The sequence below is a fragment of the Triticum dicoccoides genome, chromosome 7A (genome assembly GCF_002162155.2).
Source record: "Triticum dicoccoides isolate Atlit2015 ecotype Zavitan chromosome 7A, WEW_v2.0, whole genome shotgun sequence".
Lineage (NCBI taxonomy): Eukaryota > Viridiplantae > Streptophyta > Magnoliopsida > Poales > Poaceae > Triticum > Triticum dicoccoides.
The window spans coordinates 667,249,006-667,258,767 of record NC_041392.1 but is presented as its reverse complement, the minus strand read 5'-3'; the positions used below and the strand labels follow the sequence as shown (position 1 = coordinate 667,258,767).

At 41.1% G+C, this 9,762-nt stretch overlaps 1 protein-coding gene across 1 annotated transcript; it reads right to left on the bottom strand.

Annotated features, from left to right (window-relative positions):
* Positions 1-5,813: 5,813 nt before the first annotated feature.
* On the bottom strand, positions 5,814-6,896 carry LOC119330171 (KNR4/SMI1 homolog). Its single transcript, XM_037603286.1, has 2 exons — positions 6,592-6,896; positions 5,814-6,540 (listed from the first exon to the last, which is right to left on the bottom strand). The coding sequence occupies exons 1-2, from the start codon at positions 6,835-6,837 to the stop codon at positions 6,055-6,057; spliced, it is 732 nt and encodes a 243-aa protein (XP_037459183.1). The 5' UTR covers positions 6,838-6,896; the 3' UTR covers positions 5,814-6,054.
* Positions 6,897-9,762: the final 2,866 nt, after the last annotated feature.

Genomic DNA, 9,762 nt, shown 5'->3' with positions numbered 1-9,762 from the left:
ACCACATTTTGTTCACAACTCATCGCATGATTTTGAAAATTTGTTCACAAATGCATGAAAATGTTTCTTTTTTCTAAATTTATTCACAAATCAAAGCAATGTGCACATTTCGAAATAATATCGTGGTTGTCAAAAAACTTGGTAATTCAAAGAATTATTCTGAATTTCAAGAAACATACTCCCTCCGTCCCAAAATTCTTGTCTTAGATTTGTCTAAATACGGATGTATCAAGTCATATTAGATTCATCCGTATCTAGACAAATCTAAGACAAGAATTTTGGGACGGAGGGAGTATTTAAAAAACATACTATAATATTTCAATCCACCCCGGCAGTTAATTCTTTAAAATTTACGCGGGTATATAGTCACAAACATTCAGAAGCATTACTATTTAACTACATATCTTCGATCATTCATGAACATTTTTATGAATATGGAAATATTTTTAAAAATCGTGAACATTTTTTACTATTTACAAACATTATTTTATATTGCGGATGTTTTTTAAGCATTTTCTTTTGAATCGGCGAACAATTTTAGAATAGATGAACATTTTTTAAAAATTCATGAACATTTTCTAAATCAACAAACATTTTATGAATCAGTAAACTCTATTATAATTCACAAACTGTTTCGCTAATCCTGTTTTAGAAGCTCACTGTATATTTCCCAAGGCAATCGTTTGAGAAAGTATATAAACTGACATTAATCAGTTTAACTGAGCAAGGTGGGACTATTGACAAAAAAAGACGCATCATATACAGACCTACGCTAGCTGAGAAGATTTTTGATTCCATTGAAAGCTGAGACGTGTCTGCTGGCCCATAAGGCCCAGCCGGACAACTGATCATTTGTTTAGAAAAAAGAACTGAAACAACAACTTGCGGGAGGACATAGGAAATAGGAGGAGCTCGATCGCCTGCTCGATCCCTTGCGGGAGAAGATAGAATTCTTAAAAAAAAACTGAAACAACCTTTTTTTTAGAAGCAAAACTGAATCAACCTGAGGGGCTTGATCACAACGTACGTGTGGAAGGCTCAAGTAGAGGAACGCAGGCCCAACTCAGCTGATACAAACCTTCTTTAATAGCCGATATGAAACTTTGCTCTACAAATTAGTACCACCTCATGTATTTCACGTAATGTAGGATCAGATGTGGGACGAAACTAAGAATATCACCTTGCTTTAATAGTAGGTATAGATATAGATAGATATAGATATAGATATAGATATAGAAGTAGGTATAGATATAGATATCGAATAGATATAGATATAGATTATGGGACTAGTGGATGATCCGCAATAAAGTAAATGCTGGGGAGGAGCTTAAATCGATTGAGGAGGTATGCTTCTTAGTCCGCAAACACTTGCTAGACTACAAGTCTGAGCAGGTTCCAGTGGATGTTGTTTCTGACCCGGTTCCGGTGCAAGGATTGTGAAGATAAATTTTGATGCTGCATTCCAGCCGGAGTCGGGAGATGGTGCTGTGGGCTTCGTTGTGCGGACTGATACGGGAGATTTTATAGCAGCTGGTGCGGAGAAGACACATGCAAGGAATGCGCTACATGCTGAAGCGTTGGCTTGTCTTGCTGTTACGTGAAGCTAGGAGCGTTGGCTTGTCTTTCTATTTTGCAGATTATGGCGTGCTGTTACGTGAAGCTAGGAGTGTTTGCATGGCGACGTTTGAGTTTAGTTTCTGTCATCGGTCATGTAACTCTGTTGCCCATGCGCAATATGGCGGTACCGTATGGCTGAAGCCACTATGTTTTGGCTAGGGTCAAGTCCAGTTTTTGTTGCAGACATGGTTGCCAGCGAGTCTGCTGACTGCTGAGCGCTGTGGATCACACGACCGAGAACCAAAGGAAAAAAGGTAAATGCTTTCTTTGGCAGAAACTAGACAAGGTCACAAGATATGTGCAAAATTTGAACAAGCATCATGCGGAAGATGGAAAATAAACTGATAGTAATAACATCAGATTAAACATTGGTCAAAACAATTACATCAGAGCCCTAGCCTCATGGTGCGACACTCTGCACATCACTTTGGTGTTGTGCATCCTAAATATACATGCGTCAGAAAACATTACGGTGCAGGTTGACTGAAATATTATCATAAAGAGAATGAGGTTATAGGTCTATTTGATTCAGAGGATCTTCATAGGATTTTTGAGGGATTAGAATCCTTATGAATTTTTACTACGTTTGTCGTTTGATTCATAGGATTGAATCTTGTAGGATTTTCCTAAGGATTTATTTGTACTACATTTCACAGGAATTCTCACATCCACTCCAACCTCTTGAAAAAAATCCTTTGCTTTTCCGATGACACAACCAAACAAATTCAAATCCTATAGAGATCCAATGGACATGCCATTTCAATCATACGTTTTTCCTATTCCTGTGTTTTTGCAATCCTACGAATCAAAGAGGCCCTAAAAGGGTTGCCTATGAGAGCACAGCAAGATCTGTTGGAAACCCGAGAACAACTTTTGCACGTAGAAAAAAGGAGTTTAATCAATATGTCCAGCTGTTGGATGCAGGTCACACTACGGGTCTTTGTGATCAAAATCAACTATCGTAAAACTTCACACTGTGGGTCTTTGTGATCAAAATCAACTACCGTAAAAATTCAAATCATGGTGTAAAGCTATTCATTCTGAAAAATATCCTGCAGCTATCTTCACCCCTTGAACTTGCCAATCTAATTCCCGAAGTTCACAAGTGCAGCTACAAAAATAGAGCAGCAACTAAAAAGATTGAGACCTATAAACTCAACAAACAATGGACACCAAACAAGTACTCTCTCCATCCCATATTAGTTGCCGTTCAAACAGATGTATCTAGCACGGAATTACATCTAGATACATCCATTTCTGCGACGACTGATATGAGACGGAGGGAGTATGATAAAAAGGATAAAGGATAAGTTTCACTTCTGGGATCATAGGAAGGCAACATGGATTGTAACTTTGTAAGGCCCATGTTATGAGCTAAAGTATCATGGCGATTAAGTAAAATAGTAGGACAAACCCTGTAGCAACAAAAACAGGAAGGATTATTTCCCTGCATCAATCCCACATGCCAACATAAACATAAAAAACCATGACCGTGCAGCTTAAGATGAAGAAACCAGGCAATTACAAATCAACAGTATGCATTGGCTTTTGTCACCAAAAAACAAAAGAACTTGAATCTCCACATGACAAGACGACGTGTGCATTTACTATTTAGTGCGTAGTTAGAGCCATGAATGAGAAAACAGAAGGTAAGTGGACTAATTTGTGATAGTGGAGGTAATCACACCTTAGTGTTACATTGAGCTTCATCTGCTTCTGAGCTGTAATTCAGATTGAGGCCAGGCTCCTGTTTTGCAGTAGAGAACGTATTGACCTACAAAAAGTTTCAGATTTGCCATGAACTTGTACCTGTTTTGCAGTAGAGAACATATCGACCTACAAAAAGTTTCAGATTTGCCATGAACTTGTACCTGTTTTGCAGTAGAGAACGTATCGACCTACAAAAAGTTTCAGACTTGCCATGAACTTGTAGAAAGTCAAACACAGACTAGTAACAAATACCGCTGTTGCCAACAGCTGCACAGTAGTAGTATAATTTTGCGTATGATATATTTTTATTTCAGCCAACCAGCCCTGTCAAGATTTGTGACCAATGGAATTGAAGAACAACGTAACAGAGAGTTTCAGTAACACATTAGATAGATTATAGTCACCAGCCACCACAGTGCTAATAATACGAAAATGATAAACCCCGAACATTCCGGATTTGCCCATGGCAAATCGAACGATTTTATGACAACTTTAGTTGATACAAGGATGACAAATTTAGTTGACAACCACGATAATTTCCTTGCAAAAAACAAGCCAAAGACAAAATTGTCATGCTTACCAACTAAACTTGCCATCCCTTATGTACATAATTGCCACAAAAAATATTTGATTTGCCATGAGCATATCCCAAACATTTGGGAGTTATCGGCATCTTAATAATAATACTTCCTACTTTAAGATTTGTGTCAAGTCAAACTTTGCAAAGTTTGACCAAATTTATATTTAAAAATACAAACATCTACAATACCAAATATATACTATATAATACGAAACTATATTCCATAATAAAATATGATGATATTGATTTGATATTGTGAATGTTGATACATTTTTCTATAAGTTTGATTAAACTAGTGATACTTTGGCTTCAAACAAAAGTTATATGCAGACTAAAAAGAAACGAAGGGAGCAATAATAATGTGTCAGTCCAGAAAGATGCTGCTGACATGCAGTCATTTGTTTAACTATCTGGAGTTGAACACTAAAGTTTACAATAAGTGGTCAGAGGAATGGGCAACCAAATACAAACCACTATTCTAACATCTGCATAATGGTCAAAATATGTCAATGGTCATCTGCTAGCAAGAGCAACAGAAACAGATTATCAAAGAAAGCAGGACGGGCTGGCCTACTTTGCTGTATTTGATGTCGTTACAACAGGTAAACATGCTGCTGGTCAAAAGTTGCAAAGGAACAAACAAACAAACAAACAAAGACGATCCAAAATTTAACTGAGAACTGGGAAAAAAAAGTAAATGCTTTCTTTAGCGGAAACTCCACAAGCTCACAAGATATGTGCAAAATTTGAACAAACATCCTGCGGAAGCCGGAAGATGGAAAATAAACTGATAGTAATAACATCAGATTAAACATTGGTCAAGACAATTACATCATAGCCCTAGCCTCATGGTGCGATATAGAGAACCACATGAGTATCATAAAGAGAGTGAAGTTAAAAGGGTTGCCTATAATAGCAGAGCAGGATCTGTTGAAAACCTGAGAACAACTTTTGCACGTGGAAAAAGGAGGCACTGAATCAATGTGTCCAGTTGTTAAATTTACAGATGCAGGTGGTATTACTTATTAGTTCACATTATGGGTCTTTGTGATCAAAATTAACTACCATAAAACTGCAAATCATGGTGTAAAGCTATTCATTCTGAAAACTACCTGCAGCTATCTTCACCCCTTGAACTTGCCAATCTAATTACCGGAGTTCATAAGTGCAACAACAGAAATAGAGCAGCAACTACAAAGATTGACACCTATAAACTTTATGGACAACAAACAATGGACACCACACAAGTATGGTAAAAGGGTAAAGAATGAATGATTTCACTTCTGGGGTCATAGAAAGGCAACAGGGATTGTAAGGCTCGTGTTATGAGCTTAAGTATATATCATGGCGATCAAGTACAAGAGTAAGACAAACCCTGTAGCAACAAAAATAGGCAGGATTATTTCCCTGCATCAATCCCACATGCCAACATAAACATGAAAAACTATGACTTGAACTCTGTGCAGAGCATGCATTCGCTTTTGTTACCAAAAAACAAAAGAACTTGAACTCTCCACATGACAAGACAACGTGTGTATTTACTATTTACTGCGTACTTAGAGCCATGAATGAGAAAACACAAGTGGACTAATTTGTCATAGTGGAGGTAATCGCACCTTAGTGCTAACATTGAGCTTCATCTGCTTCTGAGCTATAATTCAGATTGTCGACAGGCTCCTGTTGTTGCAGTAGAGAAATTATCTTATATAAGACATACAAAAAGTCAACATATCTTAGACCAACAAAAAGTTTCCGATTTGGCATGAACTTGTAGAAAGTCAACACATACTACTATTGCCAAGTATTTCCTCCACTCGGAATTACTTATCGCTCAAATGGATGTATCTAGCATTGAAATACATCTAGAACAAGTAATTGCGGATCAATTTTGCCCTATGAAGATTTGTGACCGATGTGATCGCTGATTTGAAGAACAACATAACAGAGAGTTTCAGTAACACATTAGATAGATAGTAGCTTGCCAGGTTGCAAAAGCCAGAGGACACACTACATATAGCTACGATACAAGATCATCACTTGCAAACATAAATTTAAGACGCAGTAGATCACTAGAAGGAATCACACTCTAATCCATGGCGCACATTAGATAGATAGATAGGTAGATAGATCTTGCTCAGCTAAGTAGATCAAGCTTCTTCGTCGCTGTCGTGGTGGATGACCTCGTACTGGTCGTCGGGGAGGTTGGCCCTTGGGTCGTCGTCGTAGAAGACGTCGACCTGGACGTAGGCGTGCCCGTCGAGCTTGAAGTCGGCGAGGACCCTCTCATGGTGGGCTCGCTCGGCCTTGATGGCGACCATGGAGCGGAGCGTCTCGGGGAGGTTGGGCAGGGGAGGGCGAGGCTTCTTGTCCCACTCGAGCAGCCACTTGATGTAGCTGTTCCGATGGTCCATCTTCACCATCCTCTTCTCCTTGATCGCATACCCCTCGTACGGGTTGAGCTTCAACCTCTCGGGGGATGCAGCAGCACCACCAGCAGGCGCCGCCTCCTTCTCCGGCTTGACCTTGTAGTCCGCCGCCGCCGCCTTCGTCTCCGTCTTTGCCTTGTCGTTCGCCGCCGCCGCCTTCTTCTCCGCCTTGGCCTTGTCGAGCGCCGCCTTCTTCTCCGCCTTGGCCTTGTCGACCGCCGCCGCCGCCGCCTTCTCCGCCCTGGCCTTGGCCTTGGCCGCCATGTGCATCTTGGAGACTGTCCGGACCTTGGGCTTGCACTTGCTGCGTCTCTGGCCCAGGACGTCCGGCTCGCCGTGGTGGCCGCGGGAGATGTCCAGACCGGCGAGGGAGACGGAAACGTTCAGCTCGCGGAGGACCGTCGACTCGTCGGACGGGCTGGGGGTGGGGGTGGCCTGGAACTCCCTGTTGGCGAGGCAAGAAACCGGCGCCGGCGCCGGCAACGAGATCACTCCTCCCTCCATCGCTCTCTCCCAAACCCTTGGCTCTGTTCGCTGGAAGCTAGTGGCGGCGGCGGCTGGGACCGAGTGAGCAGGAGACCCCGGTCTCGCTATAAATAGCCTCGCGAACCCTAGAGTTCCCGCATCGGATCGGATCCGGTCGCCGTCTCGGGCTCGGGCTGCACCGACGCGCCCGGTCTTTCTTTACTCTCCACGAGTGGACCTTGTCGGATGCGGATCCCATTCGCTAACGCATGCGGGTCCATATGATTGAACCTTCTCGAGGGCCCTGGAACTGACTTGTGCAGGATTGATTGTGGGCCAAGAAACCCACTTTACAGGCTACCAAACCCTTGCTTCAGGATTGTGGGCCAAGAAACCTGGATCCAGCAACTTGGGCCATACCTATCGAAGCATGGCATTTATTGCTTATGGTTATCGGTGCACCGAACTCATCTTGTACATTTCAAAATGCTTAAATTTTTTGAAAAAAGAATTAGCACATTGAGACAACATCAATGTAGGATGTCACAAATTTTGAAATCAAAATTCAAATCATCGCTCGAAAAACGAAAATGACAAGGTCTACACTTAATAGTACATAACATAAGTTGGGCTTTAGAAATATTTCAAATTTTGCTACCAAAACTTTTTGACAACATACAATGATGTTGTGTCACTATTTTAAAAAAAAATCAGATTTTTTTTAAATGCTCTGCAGCATCCGGTGCACCAGTAGCACCACAAGCGCGGGTGCACTAGACACATTCCCTCAAAAGTGTGGGTTTCCAAATATGGAATGCCTAATGTTTCTTTGCCAGGGGAATTAATCGAACTACAGTGAACGGAACGAGTAGGGCTTTGGATGAATCGATCTATTATCGAGCAATCTTATTGGGAATAACAAGGGCTTCCCTAGATACCCAAAGTTTCATATCTAAAGCAAGTGTTCAAGAAACTGCTCGAGTTTTAGCAAAAGCTACCCTACGAGGTCGCACCGATTGGTTGAAAGGCTTGGAAAAAACGATTGGTCATAATAAGCTTCATGTAAGCCTTTCATGATCATCTAGGAACATCATGTATACAAGTCACATGTGGAAAGACAACTTTAAAGCTATGAATGAATGTTCAACTAAGATACAAACATAACTCATCACTCACACGCAAAATGGTCTTGAAAGAGTAAAACCAACACTTGAAAAATATCTCATATGCATGACCATTATTTAACAAAAAAAAAAGGACTTCTTGGCTCTTCCCTTGTCATACAATTTGTATATAACTAGTTTAGACCACGCGGGGGTTGAAATCTTTTGACTGCAACGACCATGAGGCGGTGCTTCTGTCAGGGTCGGCCTTGGGTAGGGGCAGGAAGTGCGACAGCCTAGGGCCCAGCCTGATTAGGGCCCCGACCTCTGTGTGTATTTCAACCAATCGTTCGTTTAAGTTGATAAAACAGTAGCTGATACAATCCTTAGCCGATGTTTGTTCTCCCCTCGTCCGTCTTGTTGTTCTCTATTCTGCTCCTCTTTCAAAGCGCCTAGCATTATTGATTAGAGGTAATATTATCGGGAGTCATATAACTTGTGCTCAATGTTCAGTTTGGTGCTAAAATTATAAAAATACGAATTTGTGATCATCCAACTTGCATTTTCGTGCAAATACGGTCACTTCACCAAGTACCGGTTCGTGTCTATGCGACAAGAAATGCTGAATTATATATGTTGGAGACGACGGCTCCTCTATTCAGGTGGACATTTTTTTTGTTAAACCATATTTAGACGTTACCTCATTTCGAATTTTTGGGCGAAAAAACTAGAATTGCCAAGATATTTCGAAACCCAGGTTTTTCGATGCCCTGAAAAAATGGAATAAATAATTCTCTTTTGCAAAAGAAAAAATCTCGCTCATAAAAAAGTTTGTATGCCATGGGATAAATATTGTTCATTTTGACACGGTTTTTTTAGTTTGAACTTATTGACGAAAAAAAAGAATCTAAAAAAAAATCTGTGTCGAATATTAAGCCAAGTGTACCTCTTTGTATGGATGTATATGTTGTTGGTGAAGTGGTTTGCTAGTGCGTGCATGGACCTAATGTCGGGAGTTCAAATCCCCGCATGCACTTTTTGTTCTCATTTCTCTCGCCACCTTGTTCATAAATGGGACCCACGTGCGTCCGCTTAATTAAATACAGAATGAGGGTGCTTCTGCAAAAAGAAAAAAACACACACTAAGCTGTTCCAAGCACTGATAGTGGGCCATAGCCACACTGGTGTGCCACATAAGTGTGTATAGTCTGAATATGAGTGAAGTGACCGTATTTGCACGAGAGTACAAGTTAGATAATCACAAATTCGCGTTTTTAAAGTTTTAGCACCATACTAAACATCAAGTGCAAAGTTATATGACTCCCGACGATATTACCTCTATTGATTATGGTTGGTTCCTTTGATCACCCTTAACTTTTTCATTATCACTTCCTTACAGATTTCTCTTTACTTTTCCTGCAGCACATTGCCTATAAGAAGTCCGGCCCATCTGTGAGCAGCAGCAGGGGCAGGGGCAGGGGCAGGCTGGCAGAACCTCATCAGCCCCATTTGCTTTGCAACCAGGATAGACGCCGCCTCAAAAAGACCTAGTATTTTTTAAGTCCATTTTCCATTTGATCTTTTTATAGTTTGTTTAATTTTGGCTCCCTGATTGGTCTTCTCTTTGCATACAATTTGCTCAAACAGGGAATCGAGGACAGAGCGAGGGCCATTGAAGTCCAAGATGTTTGGAATTGGATAGTTCAATCTCTACTTTTCTCCTCCAACGATTCAGGTGTTCCCTCTTTTCCTATACTATGTATCGCTCGTGCGTTTCAACGGAATAAACGGTCCGATGACAAGAAAACGGGACTATCGTGGAAGAAACCACTACCATAGCAGTGTCAACGGGTTGGCAGAA